The sequence below is a fragment of the Typopeltis vanoorti genome, chromosome 1 (genome assembly GCF_054136105.1).
Source record: "Typopeltis vanoorti isolate ZY-2024b chromosome 1, IOZ_Tvanoo_1.0, whole genome shotgun sequence".
Classification (NCBI taxonomy): Eukaryota; Metazoa; Arthropoda; class Arachnida; order Uropygi; family Thelyphonidae; genus Typopeltis; species Typopeltis vanoorti.
Window position 1 is genome coordinate 172,625,951 of NC_143549.1, and position 21,916 is coordinate 172,647,866.

The following is a 21,916-nucleotide window of genomic DNA, read 5'->3' on the forward strand; positions in this document are numbered from 1 at the left end:
TCCCAAACCTAAAAATCTTCCTCGCTGGTCAACATTTTTCTTTGAATCAAGAGGTGATTGCAACTGTAGAGGGGTATTTTGCAGATCTTACTGAGAACCATACAGGTACAAGATAATGGTGCTGGAGCATAGCTGGAATAAATGTATTAGGTCTTAAGGGAGATTATGTTGAAAAATAAAAATAATTTTGAAATTATAAATTTGTTTTTTTATAGTTAGGTCAAGAACTTTTCAGACCACCCTTGTATATGAGCTTGTCACTTCTCAATCATATTTGAGAAGTGAAGAACCTTTTTAAAGGGCATTACAACTGAAGGTGAGCTAGATGCTCTAGTATGGAGGTAGGATTTCTCCTCTTTGAAACTAGTTTTCCATCCTACAAAATAAACAGTCTCGCAAACGTAACAGACAAATATAAAATGGAGCTTTTTTTTTTATTTGATGCTTCCATCAGAGTGGTGCTCTTGCACCACATGATGAGATTCATATTCAGCCTAAAGGTATTATTATTATTATTATTATTATTATTATTATTATTAATATTATTACCTTTCTATATTTATTAAATACATTTAATAAAAAATTACATTTATTTTCTGTTAAGTTAGTTAAGTCTCCCAAGAACAAGTGGGAAGTCTGCTGTCTCACACATATCATCAAGAAAAGGGGGGATGGTGACTTTGGCTTATTATTATTATTACATCTGACCTTCATGGAGTTAGAGACTCATCATGGGAGGTACACAATGTTCATCCAAGGTATACACTATCGCACACAATATTCATCCAACCATGCTTTAAACTGATTCAGTGTGTCTACATTCACAACACACTGAGGCAATGCATTCCACTCACCAACCACTCTCCATGCAAATAACTTGCTCTGCTCTTCATTCCTCTGCTCACATCCTCGTACAGTTTTCAATGATGGCCTCTTGTTCTACCCCCCCCCCCTCTCCCATTCTATGAAAAATCTCTTCATAGAATAGATTTTATCTATGAAGATAAAATCTATTCTATGAAGATTTTATCCCCCCCCCCCATCTTCCTATTCATGAGGCTTTGCAACTTACATTCCTCATACTCCACATTCCAAAGATCACAGACCACCTTTGTGAATCTTCTCTGGACCCTTTCTAACATATCCTCGTAACCGTGAAAACCCAGTGACCCAATCTGTGCAGAATAATCCATATTAGCCTTATACATGTCAGAGTCCCTCACATCACTGCCATTATCCTATGGGATGTCATTCTCTGTAACAACTTTTGCAATGTGGCCCCTGAATTTCATGTCCTTGTCCACCATCATGCCTAGATCTCTCTCTCATCTCCTCTACTTCCTTTAAAGTTTGCGACATTCTTTGCTATCAAAGTTAACTCAGTCACTGAACAGCTTCCTCCCATTGTCACCAATGTTTTGTATGTTGATGACTTTACAAATTATTGGCACTCTTGTAACATGAGTGTGGTGTCATTGCAGATCCTTCAAATCAATTTTAAGCCTAGTTGAATAATTGTGTGTGATACTCTGTACCTCCTACCATGATCTCTAACTTCATGGAGTCAGATAATAATAATAATTCCCACTTTTTTATGTTCATATCATATAGTTATATTTTTGAACACTAACAATGCCATGCTCCATCTTAATATCTTCATTTTTCATGTTTCCCATTACTGCTGCATGTTCCATCCCCTAATAATCTCACAACCGTCATATGTCCAATTCTGTATGTATACATGTGTGCGTGAATGGATAGATGGGTGTCTTTGCTAACTGTTCCCAAATTACCACTGAAAAAATGCAATGTGAACTGTAATTTGGTGATACAGTGATTTCTCAAGAAACCAACTTTCAAATGAACGTATATTTAAAACCAACCCTTGAATCAGTTAATATGTCAACTGACTTCTGAGACAGTACCATGTGATTGTGCCTTCAGTTATGTGACTGACAAATTCCTTTAACACTGTGGATGATTGGTTGGATAACTGTTTTATTTTTATTTTATCACAACACACTAGTAGTATTAATTCTTTTATATTGCTTTGTTCTTGCTTAGAAATAATAAAGATTTCTTTTTATGATGCTTTAGACCCTGTGCTCTGGTAGTGCCGGATATGAAAACGATCTGTGAAGTAATGTTAGCTAGAGAAGGATTTTTTGAAGCACAAAGTTTATCATGTAAACTAGAGATTTTATATGACACATGCAAGTGCATACTTTCCCAACAAGATCATTATGACTGGGGATTGAGATCTGTAAAATGGGTGTTATCATTAGCAACATCTCTTAAAAGAAAAGATCGGGCGAGATCTGAATTACAGGTGAAATATTTTTATTCATTTCTATAAGCATGATTTTGTAATTCAGCATCAGAGTAATAATGTGATTCTTATATTTTGTTTTGTTTTGTCTTTGCTTCAGTTTTCTTCAAGTTCTTCTGTTTTGTACATGGTGGTCCCTAAGTCATGATGAGGTTTAAAATGTCAATAACTTTTTGGATTATTAATTTTTTTTTTCAGGTATTCTAAGGAACATTTGAGAAATTAATCATGGAAGTTCACAACCCAACCATGAACCAAAATTGCACAATTTTATTTTGAAAATTGCACAATTTTCAAAATTGCAGCATTTGATTATTCTAATACAGAGAGCATTTTAATGTCAGAAATTGAACTTCACACTCTCCAGATCTGATGGCTCTCAACTTCTTCCTTTTGGGTTATCTTAAGGAAAAGTTGTATGTGAACAAGACCCAGACATTTCAACAGCTGAAGGAGAACATTCATGCATAAATTATGGCATTACAGCCAAAAACATTATATAACATTGGAACATGTTATAGAAAGGGCCTGTCTTTTTGAAGCCAAAAATGGAAGGTCTTTATGTGATGTGGTTTTTCATAGCTAATAAAAAAAAAAAATCTCTGGGTTCTGTATTCCATTATAGCAAAAAAAAAAAAAAAAAAGTATTTAATAAATAAAAAGTTATTAAATGTTTAAACCCTTTCATTACTTATGGGCCACTCTGTATTAATGTAGCCAAAACCCAAAAATTTGAAGCTATCAAAAGAATCCAGTCAGTGTTCAGATTTTAATTTATATAAAGATTTGATTATGAATTTTTACATAAAATATTTATTCCATTACCAAGTTTACATTATATTTGAGTTTAATTTTATCAGGAATTGAAACATTAAAATTAGAAATTATACATTCTCTTCCATGCACAGTGTATACAGTTTTCTCTTGGATGAATCATTTAAAACATGCTTTATTGGTTTTTATATGATTTGTGGATTACCTTCATAAACTAATGCATTATTATTATTATTGGCATTTCTATGGTGTCAAAAACATCATGAGTGGCCCACTCTAACTAGTTCACTACAATATTTATAATACCTGTACTCAAACTCATTCACTGACAAAGCACCCACGTCCATCTCTGGCAACTCATTGCACCAATTCAACATCTGCCAAGCAAAAAATCTAGTCCCACAATTTTTACTAACCACACTCGTATACAATTTGCCAACCTGGTTGGCTGAGCAGTTAGCATATCTGCTCTCCAGACAAAAGGCTGCAGGTTTGAATCCTGCCGTGGGCATGGATGTTTGTGATTCTCTGTGAAAATACTAGTGGTGGTGGATGGTGTTGGTGTAGATGATGGAGGTGGTTGCAGTTCGTTGTAGTTGGTGGATTGAGTGGTGGAGATGGAGAGTTGTAGAGTGGGTGCTCTTCCTCGATGAGTCTTTAGACTTCCTGGAGGTGTCACATAACAATTTCCAGGGATGACCCTTGTTCTCTCCCTTCCTGCCAAGTGTCGAAAAAAGTCTTTGGTGTCCATCCTGTAAACCTATTTAATAAACTTATATTTCTATCATGTTTTCTCTTTCTTACTTGTCAACTAGTCTGAAATCCTATTGACCTTTAATCTGTCCTCATATGGAGCATTCCATGGCCCTACCACAATGAGCAAATGTGCTATTATCTGATGTGCTCTTTTGGTCACTTTTACGGTTTCTTTTATGAACTGGAATTTTGCAAATCATTGTCCACAATCATCTCCAAATCCCTTGTCTTACACTTGGCCAAGTTAATATGGCAGCCTTATCCTTTGCCTGTACTGCCAATTTATTTAAGCCATCCTGTAAGATCTCATCTGCATTCACTATTTAGTTGTTTGCATCATTGGCAAACAACTAAATATTTCCCCTTAAATCATTTACAGTATCACTGATGTACAAAAACAGCAGCAGATGAAGTACTGAGCCCTGCAGTATACTACAAGTTACCTACCTCTTCCAGGACTCTTTTCCTCCATACATCTGCCACCCTGTTATCCAAATTGCCAACTTTATATCCATCCTCCTTTGTTCCAGTTTATGCAACTGAGTTCCATTCCTTTATTCAAATCAATTGTCACTCTGATATAAAAACTAAACAGATTTACTAAAGCAAGATTCACTCTTCAGAAAATCATTCTGGTCTCTATAAAGTATCATATTCCTGTATACCCATTTTGAATTTGCTCTTTTATTGACATATGTTAATAATAAAAGATTGAAATAACTCCCCAAGAAAAACTTGATCATCAATTATAAAATGTTTGGCTATGTTTCATAGGTGTCTTTCTTCTTTAAGTGCTATTTCCTAACAGAGTTCAGCAACCACCTTTGCAAATTTACTTCTGTCTTTAGTGGCTTTGATTAAGAGCTTTGTGTTCAGTTTAGTACAGTGTTTTGTATTGTCTAGCCATCATATTTTTCTTCTTCCAGATTTTCTCTTTCTGTTGATTTTACCTTCTAGTACTACCTGGAGAATGTTATATTTATGGTTTCTCATTAGATCTCCTAAGTAGGCAGTTTTTCTTCTTTTCACAATGTTGATTAATTCTTCTTTTTTATTTATTCTTCTTAGTACCTCTTCATTCTTCACCTTTTCTGTCCATGGGATCTTGAGCATCTGGCTAAATATCCACATTTCGAAGACTTCCAGTTTTTGATTATATTTGCCTTTAGCGTTTGCGTTTCAACTCCATATAGTAAACTTGACCATATGTAGCACTTCATCATTCATATTCGAATTTCAATGTTTAATTTGTTGTTACATAAAATTGGGTTTCATGTTGATAAAGGACTTGCAATTTCAATCTTGATCTTATCTCCATTCACAGTCTGAATTTCATTTAGCCAGGATCTCAGGTATTTCAGTTTGTTCACTTGTTGTATTTTCTTTCCATTTAGAATTAAGTCAACTGCTATTGAAGGGTTGTTGCTTATTATCATAAGTTTTATTTTTTTTTTTGGTGTTAATTTTTAAATGATACAAATAACAGAAAGAGTCTAAACAGTGCCACCATGATAGTTACAGAAAGGTAACAAAACAGTAAACATTTTCCTAATTATAAATATATATATATACAGTATATATATATATTTATACACACACACACACACACACACATACAATTAATCAGACAGATTTTGCAGATTGAAAAATTACAATCTGTATAAAAATTATTATCAAATTGCTATTTCTTGAGCAATCTGATATTTTATAGCTTTTTGTAAAGAATTACTCTATAAAAGTTACTATAAAAATATACCAGCTTGAAAAATGACTATCTCCATAAAAAAAATAAATACAAACCATTCAATATCTATTTAATTTTGCGTAATGAAGTAATGTATTATTACAAGTTCCTCCAATTCATCTATCTTTATTCTCACATCAGATGACGTCACATTTAACACTGCTGTACCTCTTCTTGAATGGTATACCCTTTCAGAATGAGCACTCAGTAACTTAGCTCTTTGATTGCTTCTGTTACCTTTTTATCATCAGTACTTGTTAAAGGCATTTTTCCATAGTCATTCTTCTTTTTTCTCTGCACATAACAAAATTATCTTTTGCTATTTCCTTTGTCTTCATCATCTAACTTTCTCTCACTATTAACATTGAGCTTCCTTACTATACAGGTCACTATTCCTGCTGTTCTGTGCTGCTTGTGGACTTGCTGATCACATTTTTCTGTATGTTTCTTCCATTCTTCACTGTGTTTCTTAAGGATGTGAAAGTGGTGAAGAGAATCCACAGGCAAGTGACTGAGATGGTGAGAGAGAGATATTTAAGTTACTAAAAGGGTTTTATAGGATGGGTGCAGACAAAATTTTTCAGCACTTGACTAGACCAAGCAGAATAACAGGACATCACTGGAAATTGAATAGCAGTATGGCTAGCAAAGATATTGGGCTTATATTTTTTTTTTGGAAAGAGTGGTGAATGAGTGGAATGCATTGCCAGAGCCTTTTGTGAGTGCTTTGTTGGTGAATCTGTTTAAGGAGAGGTATGATATGTATTGTGTGGAAAGTGCTAGCCTGTGCTTTCCATGATGAGTCTTTGGACTCCATGGGGAGTTAGTAATGACTAATCCATGATCAGAAAAGAAATCCTAGAAAGCCTTTGATATTATTTTTTCCCTTTTCTGCAAATTTTCCCAAAACATTTCTATATGTTTTGGATTCATTTCCTACTGTTGTTTAGTTCTCCACCGAGAACTAATTTTTTCCTTTAATTTATGTCAGAAGAAGTTCTTTCAAAATAATCAATACATTTTTCTACTTCCTCCTTACAAGAACCTTTTTTTAGATTATAGACAAAAAGTTTCATCATCCTATTTTCTATTTTGAAATAAGAAGTGACCATTACCTAATATTCACTGGATAAAAATCATCATCCCATTGAAAATAAAAATATGTACACACATTTTAAAAAGAATCCGTTGGCTGTTTTCATTGTTGAAGTGAATTGTTTACTTAAATATACAAATATTATTGTAAAAAAGTGAAGGTGTTTCTAAACAGGAATTAACTCAGCAGGAGAATATGAAAAATACATTGATTAATTCAGCCTGGGTGAAGTTGTCTCCTTTAAGATCATAAAGGTAATCTTTATGATCCTTCTTTATGAAAGATTATAAAGGTAACAAAAACTGAAGAAAATGTCTATATAGGTAAATTAATTAAACTTGAAATGTTATTAAATGAAATAAGTAGTAACAGAAAATGAGAAGAAAAATCTCAGAAAAAATGTGGTTAAAATGCAGAAAGAGTACTGTGTAGAAGAAATAGATGTGAGTTTTTAGATATGTGGAGTGTGTTTAATGATAGAAAAGACTGGTATAAGAAGGAAAACCTGCACTTGAATGGATTTAGCATCAGGAACCTGGAAAAATTACTCATTGGGATGAAACCTAATGCAGAGAGAATGAGGGAAACTAGATCATCATAGGAGAAATAGGGAAAATGTATGTGAAAATTTACATATGGTATACAAACATGATAAAGCTTTGAACATGGTTGTGGATCTGGTGAAGGGATGAAAATTTATGCTTTTATTATTATTACTTGACACCTCCAGGGAGTCCCAGACTCATCGAGGGAGGGCACTTACACTACAACTCTTCATCTCCACCTCTAACTACAGTGAATTGCATCATCTACACCAATGCCATCTATTGTCCACCACCACTAGTATTTTCACAGACAATCACAAACATCCATGCCCATTGCAGGATTTCAACCCGCAGCCTTTTGGTTGGAGAGCGGATAATGCTAACCACTCAGCCAACCAGGCTGGCCAGATATATATATATATATATATATATATATATATATATATATATTTTTTTTTTTTTTTTTTATTCAGACCTTTTGAATGTATCTTGGGAAGGAAAAGAAAAGCATCTAACAGGACTGAGCATAGTGCAGATCTAAGTATAAGAAAAAGTTAGTTGGTTATTTGTTGTCTTTACACAATTGCCAGGAGCATCAGAAACAAAGGAGTTGATTTCTATGCTTTAAAGAATACGTTGTGAACTGAGATTATTGGCATTAGTGAAACCTGGCTATGAGAATCAGATGTTGCAACTGAAATCAAGTGTAAGGGTATAGTTTAGGAATGACAGAAGAGAAAGGAGAGGACGAGGAGTATCACTAATGATATCAGATGACTTGAGTCCAGTTATGATAGAAACAAATGAAAGCAATAATGGTATTAATATCCCATGTAGCAGCAAGTTTGAGACTATCTGATGTGAAGTGGAGGCTAACGGGATGTAATATATGGTTGGGTGTTGGTACAGACATTATCCAGATAGCTACTAAAGGAGTGATCATTAAGAGTGTCTTGAATTATCCAAACATTGATTGCAGAGAAAAGAAATCTCATAATAATTATAGACCAGGAAATGTGCATGGTAGTGACTATGAAATGCATAATCAAATTAGCCAAGCAAATAAGTAAAGAGTGATCATTATGGGTGATTTTAATTATTATGGCAATATAGACTGGAATGATGAAATAGCAACTGGAAGTAAAGAAAATGAGTTTCTTGAATTTTTGAGGGATAACTACCTCAGACAGTGTGTAACAGAGGGCACACGAGGATTAAAGGTCTTGGATTTGGTCATCTCATCAGAGGATGTAATTATAAATGAGGTGTCAAATCACCCACCAATTAGTAAGAGTGGCCATGAGGTGATTACCTGGGTGGTTGCCAGCAGTGTGGGGGACCTCTGTACAAAAAGGATATATGTGGAACTACAAGGGAGGGTGATTATGAAGAGCCCAGGAGACAACTTGCAGGTGTAACATGGAATGATGAGTTAGCTGGAAAAGAGATCAATGCAGCTTGGAGGATTTTCAAAAACTATCTAGTACATGCAGTGTCTAAATGTATTCCAAGGGTGAGAAGGTTAAATGGATGAATAAAGAGATTAAGCATGCGATACAGAGAAAAAGGGCATTATGGAGACAGCATAAGAGAAGTGGAAATAACCAATTCCATTAGGACTGCAAAGACAGGCGAGACAGGTGACTTGGTTGGTGAGGGTAGCTTAATAAAGGTATGAACAGCAGTTAGCTAATGAAGCCAAAAAGAATTTTAAGAAGTTCTTTCGATATGTAGCCAGCAAAAGAATGAATGTATATGGAAGGATAACATTCATTGGAGAAAATGGTAAAAAAAAAAGACAGCTGTTGCAAAAGGTGTGGTGGAGATACTTAATGAACAGTTCATAAAGGTCTTTCAATCTTGCGAATGTGATTTCATGGAGAGATTGATAGCAGTTGATGATGGGGAAGAGAGACTGATTGTAAGTGAGCAAGAGGTGTATGGGGAAGTTGTGCAATCTACATGTAAATAAGGCTCTGGGACCTGATAATATATCACCATGTATTCTGAAGGAATGCACCAGGGAGTGAGTTGACACCAGCCTTTATAATTTTTATTAATACAAGTCTTGTACTTGGTCAAGTTCCTAAGGAGTGCAAGATTGTGCTGCTTCATAAAGGAGGCGATAGACCTCAAGCATCAAACTATAGGCCTATCTGTGTGTCAGGTGTTGTGGTTAAGTTGTTGGACAAGCTTGTGAGAACTAGGATCCAGAATTGGGTTGACAACAATGGTATTATCTTTGAGGGATAACATCGATTTGCTAAAGGGAGGTCATATTTTATTAATCTACTTACTTATTACAATAAGGTGACTGCTTCCATGGATAGAGGAGAAGGATACACAGTAATATACTTAGATTTTGCAAAGGCTTTTGATAGATTACTGCATGATAAGTTGACAGTCAAACTGGAGTGGATGGGGTTGGATATTAGATTGGTGCATTGGATTGAAGACTGGCTATCTGATAGGAATCAACAAGTTGTGTATAGGGTAGCGATATATACAGGTAAAGGAAAGTTACTAGTGGTGTGCCTCAGGGTCTGTTATTGGTTATGATATTGGTGAAGATTTGGATGGAGATATTCAGTTGTTTGCAGATGATGCAAATTTGGGATGAACTGTGAAGAGTAGAGAAGATGTTGTGGCCTTACAAGAAGACTTGAATAAATTTAGTGATTGGGCACAGGAATGGGGATGTGAGTTCAATGTTACAAAATGTAAGGTTTTAAAATTTGAAAAACAAAAATGGGATGCAGAATTTATGCTTTGTGAGGATATATTGTGAGAGGTGGAGGAAATAAGCGATCTGGGAGTGATAGTGGATAAGAATCTAAAATTTAGGGGACACATAGCCAAAATTTGTGAAGAAAACACAAAGGCTTCTGGGAATGATGCAGTGGACACTGACGTGTAGAAGTTGGGAGATTCTTGTTCCATTGTATAAGGCTCTGATTAGGCAATGTATGGAATTCTGTGCATAGATTTGGACACCTGGTTTTCAAAAGGACGAAGAGATGTTGGAAAGAGTCCAGAGGTGACTGACTAAGGATAGTTTCTAACCTCTGGAATGTTGAGTATGAGGATTGAGAAGATGCAACTTGCAGAGTCTGGTGGACAGGAGGAAGAGGGGAGATATGATAGAAACCTACAAGTTAGTAAGGGGTTGTTATAGGATCAATGCTGGAGAGGTTCTACAGAAAATAGTGGGAGATTAGGGGAGAACCAGAGGTCATCCCTGGAAGCTGTATAAGGAGGTTGTGAGTAGGGGAGTGAGAAGCAGATTTTTTTCATGCAGAGTTGTGAATGATTGGAATGCCTTGCCTGAGAGTGTGGTGTCTGCAGAGAATTTGAGTTTGTTTAAAGCACAGTATGATGAGCTGTGGGTTTGATAAAAGGTCCTCTAGATAAGTCTTTGACTCCATGGGGTCTTGGGTAATAATAATAATAAGAAGAAGAATGAAGGAGAATGAAGAAGGATATAATCCATTGCACAATAGTGGTGCAAAGACTACTGTGTGTAACTACCGACCTATCAGGATCTCTGGTGTGGAAGTGAAGATTTTAGAAGAGTTGATAAGAACTCGCATATGCATACCAAAATGAGTAGACAAACAAGCTATATTCTTCAAGGAACAGCATTGGTTTACTAAACAAAGGTCATGTTTTAGCTATTTGCTCATATTTTATAATAATATTACTGAGTTGGATAAAGGGAATGGATGCACTATGATATTTTTGGATTTTGCTAAGGCATTTGAGAGGATACCACATGAAAGGCTATTGCATAAACTGGAGAATATGAGTTTGGAATATAAATTATTGACTTGGATAAGTGGCTGGTTGACAGACAGATATCAAAAAGTGGTATGCAGTGGGTGTGAATGTGCCAGATTTTAGTTGACTAGTGGTGTACCTCTGGGTTCAGTGAATGAAATAGTTTCAGTCATGTTGTGCTAATCCACTTTTTATTATCTGTACTATATGTTTTTTTTTTATTATTATTATTATTTATTTATTTTTAACTAAGGTAGTCTATCCAGTCTGTCCAAAATATGAGGGGCCTAATCTATCAGCATTGGTGTAAGGTAGAGATGTGGTGTGGTTGTGTGTGTGGTTTAGGCAATGGAGGTTTGTATTGTACCTTTGAAAATTGATCACTCAGTAATTCAGTTACTTATTCCACTTCTGTCAACCCTCGCCTTCCAATCATCATCCATTAACATGATTTTTGCTTTGTCCTTCTCAGCTAATTTATTTTTCACAGTCTGATTTGTCTCTTACCATTTTGGTCATTCCTTTTGTTTGTGATTTGTAATCTTTCTTCATGAGTTTGTTGATCACATTTCCTATATTCCCTCCACAACATAGATGTTTTGCTTCTCCAATTTAACTTTTATAAGATTTATCCTCATTACCCAAAATAAGTATAATTGGTTTTACAGCTGATATTGTTTCCTTCAAACTTCCCTTTACTGTTTCCACAGAAGCTGAGACTCTACTCTTCCAGCTTCTTATGCCATGGTTTTTCTCAAAGGTGTCTTCAAGTTTTCTATAATTATCTGCAATTGTTACACATACACCTTTTTTTATTAACTGAAACTCCACATGTTTAGCAACCCTCCAGGACATAATCTGAGAGATTAGAGAAGATAGATTTCATGATCTACTCTCCACAGCAGAAAGCAAAGTGGCAGTGTTAGTTATTGATAAATCTACAACTCTGAAAAATCCAGTTCCCTTCCATCACAAGCTGCTTCAGGTTGTAATCTCTTGGTAGTTGCAGAAATTCCATTTCTTTCTGGCCATCTGCATTCTTGCTTTCTTTTCCCATCTATTTTCATAATTGGTGCTATGAATCTACTGATCAATAATTCATAGCTTCAACTTGAAAGAATTACTGAACTTCTGCTTACTCATCTACTGATATAATCTGCTGATACATATCTACATCTTCTTTTGTACACCCTTTAGCAGCAATTATCTGTATATTATCTATATCTATCTCATACCAAATGCCTCATATACAGTATCTCACAACCCTACCTTCCTGAGCTTATAATAGAATATAAGGAGTATTACATTTTCATGGAGGTTATAGAGAACCAGATAGTTATATAGAACCATGTCTATTTCAGGTATCTCACTCTACTCATTCACCATTTTCCAAGCCAAAAAAATCTAGCCCTCATGTCTCTGCTAACCATACTCTCATTCTATTTCTAGGGATGACTTCTTGTTTTGTTCTTTCGCCATGTATCATGTATTAAAATTTTTGGAATGTATTGTTGGTTGCAATTCTTATGCTGTCATCAGTATATTTCCTTCCATCCTAATTTCTTTTATCTTTTTGAGAATCCAATACCCTTTACATTCTACCTTTATACCTATGTCATCTCCCATTAACCAAGTCTTTCAGTCATTTTTATCCATGTCACTCTAGCCATTACCAAAAACTCCCTCATCTTTATTCTCTATTCAAACTCAGAACATCTTGAATTAGATGGCCATCCATTCTAATAAATAAAATTAAATTAAAAAAAAAAAACATTAACTGTAAACAGATTTCACATATCCTTTTGCTTGCAAGAAAAATATTACTTTTTAATTTGGTATATAGACAAAGCATATATTATTATTATTATTATTATTATTATTATTAATCAGACATCTTCATGAAGTCTAGATCTTGTCACAGGAGGTTCATATACACAATTTTTGCACATGATGCCTATCACATACATATGACTGAAAATGTGTTAATGTCCATTCCAGGCATCTCACTCTACTCATTCACCATTTTCCAAGCCAAAAAAAATCTACCCCTCATGTCTCTGCTAATATACTCTCATTCTATTTCTAGGGATGACCTGTTGTTTTGTTCTTTTGGCCTGTATCATGTATTAAAATTTTTTCCATACATTTAGTCTATATAACTCTGTTAGTAACATATTATTATTATTATGAGACCTCCAGGGAGTCAAGTACTCATCGAGGGAGGCTATAAATCATCCAAACCAGCTATCACACCTTCCCTTAAATTCATTCACAATAGATGCAGTCACTACCCTAAGGGCAAATTATTCCACTCACTCACTCACTGCTCTCTGGAATAAAAACCTAGCTCTTACCCCTTTCTTCAATGCAAATAAATTTAACTTCCATGGATGCCCATGCGTTCTCTCCCCACCTTCCATATAACAAAAAATTTCATCGGTTGATATCCTATAACACCCATTCAAACGTTTATAGACCTCTATTATATCACTCCTCTTTCTCCTGTTAGCCATAGTCTCTGCAATCCACATACTTGCAATCCGTCCTCATAATCTAAATTCCATAATCCAAATATAATATTTGTAACTGTTCTTTCCACAGCTTCTTTATCCCCTTGGAACCTGGGAGACTAAATCTGCACACACTAATCCAGGTGTGGTCTTATTGAAGCCTTATAAAGAGGCAAAATGACTTACTTATCCTTACATGTCAAGGTTTGCTTCAACATTGCAATTATCCTCTGAGTTGTATTTGCAACTTTTGCTATGTGATCTTTGAACTTTAAATTCCTATCCATCAATATGCCAAGATCCCTTGCCTCTTCAGTTTCTTATAGCATAACCCCGCTAATATAATATTCTGCTGGAACTCTAATCACACCAGAGTGCATAACTTTACACTTATTAATATTAAATTGACAGACATTTTTGTTTGCCCAAATTTCTAGTCTATTCAAATAATTTTGTAATTGCTGAATATCAGTAGCATCCCTGATTGCCCTGCCTATCTTTGCTTCATCGGCAAACAATTGCACATTAATGAAATCAAGAAGGATCTAACATAAGATTGATCGAGTTTTAATCGAGTGGTTAGTATATCTGCTCTCCAACCAAAAGGCTGCCAGCTCAAATCCCCCCATGGGCATAGATGTTTGTGATTGTCTGTAAAAATACTAGTGGTGGTGGTCGGTGGTAGATGGCATTGGCGTGGATGATGAAGGTAGTTGCCGTTTGTGGAGACGGAGAGCTGTAGAGCAGGTGCCCTCCCTCAATGAGTCTTTGGACTCCCTGGAGGCGTTACGTAATGATAATAATAATAAAAAAAAATGTTAGATCCTTCCTGATGTCATTAATGTATATATTAAACAATAATGGCCTGAGGACTGAACCCTGAGGTACACCACTAATCACCTTAAATCTGCCAGATTCAAACCCACTGTATACCACTTTTTGATATCTTTTTTGTCAACCATCCCCTGATCCAAGTCAAGGGTTTATATCCCAATCCCATATTCTCCAGTTTATGTAACAGCCTTTCTTGTGGTATCCTATCAAATGCCTTAGAAAAATCCAAAATTATCATAATGTATCCATTCCCTTTATCCGATTCGGCCATAACATTGTTATAAAATATGAGCAAACTGCTAAAACATGACCTTCCTTTACTAAACCCATGCTGCTCCTTGTAGAGCATAGCTTGTTTGTCTACCCATTTCTGTATGTGAGTTCTTACCAACTTCTGTAAAATCTTCACTACCAGAGATACTGATAGGTCTGTTGTTAGACACATCAGTTTTCACCACCCTTGTACAATGGAACTAAAATTCAATGTAGCTTAAAAATATCAAAGCGCTTTACATCAATTTTTACAGAGGTCAAGTCCCATGAGAATGTTGTAAAAATAACCGTGTTTGTCTCTGTGTATTTTGTGCTAGATATTATTGTAAATAACCTTTTGAAAATTAACTGTATTTACTTCTTTAACAAGAATATTTCAGAATGTCAAAAACAAATGCAATGTCTTGTCACTGGAACATTGTGTAATAGCTCTCTATGAGTGCATAAGAAAGGTTGTTTACGAATTTTCTTTGTAAGAGAAACTGCTTACAAGCTCTGCACATAAACACCTCCAAAGTCAGTCTGAAAGGTTTAAACAACTTTCCGCTGGCCGGTAACTTATGATCAAAAGAGTGCATGGAAGAGAACAAAGAGCGGGTTAAACCTAAAGAAGATGAAAGAGTCATGCCAAATTCTTAGGGGGTTACAACCCTTTGTGCGAGGTCTCAGAGAAGGCGTAATAAAAAAGGACAGAGCCGAGCATAGGGGGCTTCTAGTCACCGAGGAGAGAGAGGGAACCCATTCGGCAATCAAAAGAGAGAGTTTGGCAGCAGTTTCAGTTATTGGAGCTGGCAGTTTGAGCTATTGGATATGGCAGATAGAAGAGCCTGTCATCCAGGCATTTCGGTGAGCCCAAGCTAGAGGAGGAAAGCTGATGTAAATTCCCGAAGCAGCTTCGCTCGGAAGTTTTTTTCTTTTAGCTGTGGGAGAACAACCTTTTGCCAGAACTGTACGAGTACCACAGGTCGCAGTCCACAGCCCGCTATTTTCCCGACGAGATACTGCTGATGCCAGACATTCCTGAGGAAGCTCGAGATATGAGATGAAAGAAATGCCATGACTTTAGACTTTTTGACTGAATGTGTGATACAGAGCCTTTGTAAGTTCCATACTTTTGTACAATTCCTCTTGTAATATGTTATAGATGGACTATTAAGAATTACTTTAATAGTAGTAAGAAGTGTCCATAAGAGAGTCAATTGGCATGTTACAAGTTGATATCAATTTTGTAAACATAACTTAACAGAGAGTTAGCTAACCTCTTTGCAAGTAAACTAGAAGTCTAGTAAGTTGAATTTGTAAGCAGAGAGTAAAAATAAGTTTTTGAGTTAAAGAGATTACTTAGTGTTGAAGTAAAAGGGTTCTAATTTATGCTAAGGATTTTTTTAGATGGATAGAGAAAGCAATCTCCCTATTGTATAATTAATGCATATTTCATATTAATGTAAATAAGTGTGTTTTAATTATTTGATAAAAGAGTGCTGCCTGATTGTTTATTTACAACTGCACTGTTCCTAAAAATATCAGACTTGTGAGTGGGAAACAACTAAGGCATAAAAAGAACAGTTTAATTACTGAAGAACCACGACTGTTTATGTAAACTTTGTTGAAGGAATTTACGCTAATAAGAGAGAGAGATCTACTGGATGTTTTATTGAGTCTTATGCCGAATATTAATATATTGAATGGGGCAGTCTTACAAATAAATTTTCCAGTGTTCATAGGCATATGACTAGTAAATACGAAAGGTGGATTAACATAGTACGCAGTAGTGTAAGTGAGAAAGGTTACAAGAGTGAAAGCGCCACTGCTAATTAGTAAAAATAAGAATAAAAGAAGATGTTACAAAATGCAGCAGACAGCATATGTTACAGAACTATCATACATTCCTGTGGTATCATTCCTGAGCTGAGACTCACGTTATACATGTGAAAGGATAGCCAGTTCAGCTGAACATTCCTTTAGCAAACGGGCTGATATTCCATCTGTCCCTATCGACAAATTCTTATCCAGGTTATGCAACAGCTCTTCAGCCTCATTTTCATGAACTTCTAACTCGTCATCCAATGTAGCAGTAGCACTGTACACCATGTTACACACACCTGATTGATATCTCTTAGCAAAGGTAGCACTCATTAACTGAACAATCTCATTAGCTTCTGACACTCAGGTGCCATCTGCATTCAGTAAACTTATTCTTCCACATTCATTCATTCTTTCTTTTAATTGTGGCATAACGATAAAATTCTTTTGGACTGCCTTTAGCTTGCATGGCCAATTTCTTTTCATACTCCAATTTAGCTTTCCTCACAATACTCATTATGCTTCTGGGTGAGCTTTATATATTTCATAACTCCTCTCACTCTTATTCTCATGATATTCTTTCCAAGTCATCTTCTTCTTGTGGATTTCTTGCTTAATAAGGTTTGGACATCCATTTCACTCCCAGCATATTTATTTTTCGAACACTAAGGATACATTCCGATACTGCCTCATTTAAGCACTTTTTCAAAGATTCCCATGCATTAATGACATTTTTCCCATTCAGTAACTGATACTATGGGACCAAAGATAGTATTCTGTTAAGTTTATCATAATTTCCAGCTTTGTAGTTCAACATGTAACCTTTTTAATCAGAGCATCAATACATTTCTCTCTCTCTCTGTGTTCACTGGGCATCTACAGATGCCATATGGTCACTCCGATGCTCGATGATGTTCCACACTAGGCCTCGCCATGTAGTCCTGTTGTTTGCCCTTCTGGCAGCCTCAACTCTCTGAAGATCAGTCACTCCACACACGCCATCCATCCATCTCATTGATGGTCTACCCCTGCCTCTTTTTCCAGTAACTTTACCTTCTATTACTGTTCTGAGAAGTCCTCCTTCCATCCTTTCTATGTGTCCAATATATTTTAATTTTCTTCTGTCAATATCCTTAAGGAGCCTTAAAGTTCTACTAATCTTTTCTGACACCCATTCATTTGTACGCCTTTCAGTGTATGATATCCTCAACAGCCTTCTGTAACACCACATCTCAAAAGCAGATATCTGTTTCTTATCTGACTTCTTTAGGTTCCAAGTCTCGCATCCATAAGTTGCTGTTGGAAAAACAACTACATCCAAAATCCTCAACTTTGTTCCCATGGAGATAGATCCATCCTTCCAGATTTTAGACAGGTCTCTGACTGTTGTTTTAGCCATTCCTAACCTTTTTCTGACATCTTCTGAACAGCAATTCTTCACATTAATAATGGATCCCAGGTACTCAAACTTGCTGACTTCCTCAATTCTTTCTCCATTAAGATACATTTGTTTCTCAAGAGCTTCTCTGTTTGTTTTTCCTTTGAGAACCATGATCTTTGTCTTGCTAGAATTGAGTTGAAGTCCTCTGTTATTACTGATCTTGTTAACTTTGTCAAGAATTAGTCCTAGTTCTTCCATGTCATTACAAAGGAGTACTGTATCATCAGCATACCTCAGAAGTTGAAAGAGCAGTTAAGCAGCTCAACAACAATAAGACCCCAGGTGCAGATGAAATCCCAGTAGATATCAATACATTTAGATATTGATATTTTAGCTATCCAATGTCGTGTTATATTGGTAGGATTAGGCTGGAAGAAACTGATGAGGTTAGGGATCTTGGAGTGTTAATAGATAGGAAGTTGAAGTTCAGGAGCCATGTGCCAAAGATTGCAAATACAACTCAAAAGATAATTGCAATGCTCAAATGAACGTTCACATAAAGATAAGGATGTTATTTTGCCTCTTTACAAGGCCTTGATAAGACCTCACTTGGACTATTGTGCGCAGGTCTGGTCTCCTGGTTTCCGATGTGATTCTGGTATATTGGAGAGAGTACAAAGGCAAGTGTTAAAAATTATATCAGGATTGTGGAATACTGATTATGAAGACAGGTTAAGAATTTGTAGATTGCAGACACTAGCAAATAGGAGAAAGAGGGGTGATATGATTGAGACTTACAAACTGCTGAAAGGGTCATACAGGATTTCAATTGATGGGATTTTTCAATTTATAGAGGGTGGGGAAAGAACGAGAGGGCATCCTTGGAAGCTGAGAATGAAGGCTGCCAAGAGGGATGCAAGGGCCAGATTTTTCTCTCAGAGGGCGGTGCATTATTGGAATGGATTGCCATTAGATGTTGTGAGTGCAAGTAGTGTGAATGAATTCAAGAATATGTATGATAGCTGGTGTGTGTAGTATGTGGCCTCCCTCGATGAGTCTCTGACTCCCTGGAGGTCTCTCTTAATAATAATAATAATAATAATATGATCATTGTCACAAATATATATGATCACTGTCACCAATTGGTGGTAAAATAGCCATATTCTTGACAGAATATACCTATTTTACCACCAATTATATGTTTATATGATATTTTGATTCTTCCATCTCAGCCAGTTTATGTAATGCATAAACTGGCTGAGATGGAAGAATCAAAAACCTGGCTGACATAAAAGCATTTCAAAGATCTGATAATCACCATTTCAGTCAAATTCTTCTGGATCCTGTCATTCACTTTCTCATCCCCAAGAAACTATATCAACTAATAATAAATAATAATGGATATTCAGTTGTTTGCTGATGATGCAAAATTGGGGAAAGCAATAGTTGATAAAGATGATGTAGATATCCTGCAGATTATTTAAATAAACAGGTGCTGTGCCCAAAGGATAATGATTGTCAATTGAATGTTGTAAAATGTAAGGTTATGCACTTCAGGTTGAAAAGGTTGCATATGGTGTATCATATTGATGGTATTGGATTAGAGGAAATTAATGAGGCTAGGTACTTGGGCATAATGGTGGATAAAGAGTTGAAGTTCAGAGGGCATATTGCAAAAGTTGGTAAATTAGCTCAAATGATTACTAGGATGTTGAAAAGCATGCTAAGAAGTAAAGATAGGAAAGTTATCATCCTCTTTATAAGGCTATGATTCAGCCACGTCTTGACTACTGCATACAGATTGGGTTACCTGGGTTTCTTGGGTACCAGGAGGTGGTAGAGAGGATTGAGAGATGGTGACAGGTCTATGGAATACTCCCTACGAGGATAGGTTGAAGTTTTTGGTTTAGAAAGTTGTTCTGCAGAAAAGAGGGGACATGATAGAAACTTTTAAAATATTAAAAGGGTTTTTATAAAATTGATGCAAGTGAAATTTTTCAGTATATGACAAATAGTCAGTGATGTAGGGACCATCCATGGAGTTGTGTAAGAGTGCGATTAGTAGGGGTGTGTGGACCAGATTTTTTCTGTGGAGAGTGGTGAGAGCGAGTGGAATGGATTGCCAGAATTGATGGTGAATAGGTTAAAGGAGAGGTATGATAGGATTTGTGTGTATAATGATTAATTTGGGTCTTCCAAGATCTCTGGACTCCATGGAGATGCTGTAAAATAATAATAATAATAATAAACTAAACCTGAGCATAGCAAACCTGATATGTAGTTGTATCAACTCTTACAAACACGGATTAACACTTTTATTATCTATTCTTCTTCTTCTTGTTATTGTGTTTTTCAACATCTAAGTGTTATTTTGTCCACTTTTGAAATATGTTACCTTAATTTCATATCTCTGTCCACCATTACCCTATGATCTCATCATAGGATTGAGATTTTAAAGTTGCTATGTTACAGAGATGCATATCAAAATTGAGGTAGACGAACAGGAGGTGTTAAGAATATTGAAATAAATATCAGTGTGAATACAACAGTGGGACTGGATGGCTTGTCAGCTTACATAAGTGTACTACATACTACATAAATGTGCAAGAGAATTGAAATTGATTGAAATTTTAAAATCTAAGTATCTCAGTAAAATCTAGCTATGTCAATGTTCTCTGGGAGTGAAAAGTTGGCAAGATAGTTCCATTACATAAAGGTGGCTCGAAGACAGAAGTAGCAAATTACAGACCAATTAAGATCTTAGAAGTGGTGGTTAAAGTATTGAACAAGTTAGTTAAAGATAAAATCTGGCAGTGATGGATATGAATACAATACTCTGAGGTGGGCAGCATGGCTTTCTGAAAAATCCTCTTATTATTAAGTCTTATCTTCTTTTTTTTTTAACACCACCTGTTGATAATATACTTCTGTCTTCAACAGCTGTTGTCACTAGATAGAATACCCTTCTGAAAATATGACATTTACAGAGCACATTTCACTAGTTATGGTCAAGATAGTATTACCAATTCAGAAAAATGTTGTAGTGACATTATCATGAGGATCAAACCAACGGTATTGATTTTTAACAGATGAATCAACAGTATTCATCCCCTCATACATGCAAATCAGCCAGAGAACAGTCACAAGTAATAGCTAAAAATACCATTAGTGGGCAGTAGATGGTGAAATGCATATCGATGGATGATTAAGTATTCTAGAGGGTGTAGAGTACTCATACTCTCCTCTGATGGGTCTTTTGACATTTTGGAGGCATTGCATAATAATAATAAAATATTTTCTTTAAAAAGTGGCCTGAAACGAAGTTCTTCAGTTGGAAAGAACAATGAGAAGAATGTTTATAATGGATTTTTAGCTTAAAGTCAGGTAACTGTATTTTTTAAGAAAAAAATCACAATGTAGATTACTATATTAACTAAAATAAATTTAATTTAATATTTCCTATATTTTGGCAAAGTCAAATTGTCATCATCAGGAAATAAAAAACATGAGTTACATGTGCACAGGCATTACACTTAGAAATGAAGATAAAATGTGTGAACTGGGAGTAGGCCTAAAGTCCTAAACATTGCTCTATAGTAAGCTAAATTGGGCATCCTTGACTGTTGGGCTGAAGTGTGGAGGATGGCAGCTTCCCAAATTTAGATCAGTTTAATGCAATCAAATTTGTTTAAGTTAGGATAGTTTTGTAAGGCAGAAGCAGATTCAAGGAAAAGTCTTTCATATTTATATTTGCTGTGATGGAGTAAAGTGGCTTTTTTCCAGTGTATTCTATTAAAACAAATAAGATAGTTTACAACTAGAAGTGACCTTTTAAACACCTGGTAGGTCTAGACTGTGGCTAGTCTTTGGGTGGAGCATATAAAGGATGTTAATTTTTTAAATTGTCTGTAAGTAGTTGAAAGGTTGTATTTTTTTAAGATTTTTGTTAGATTTTTCAGATGTGCTTTGGATATATGGGATATTGATTGCTTTGGTGTAGTCTCTGTTCTGGAGAGGAGAAGATGGTGTATGGGTTTGAAGTTTTAATATATTTTGGATATTATTATTATTATTATTACCACCTCAAGACCTCA

General features: G+C 35.6%; 1 protein-coding gene across 1 annotated transcript in view; it reads left to right on the forward strand.

The window, feature by feature from the left end:
- Window positions 1–21,916, forward strand: part of Dhc93AB (Dynein heavy chain at 93AB) — a 1,274,973-nt gene that overhangs the window by 615,795 nt on the left and 637,262 nt on the right. The window contains exon 29 of the mRNA XM_090403805.1: window positions 2,098–2,329. Within this exon, the coding sequence (XP_090259931.1) occupies window positions 2,098–2,329 (232 nt within the window). The remainder of the gene's footprint in view (window positions 1–2,097; window positions 2,330–21,916) is intronic.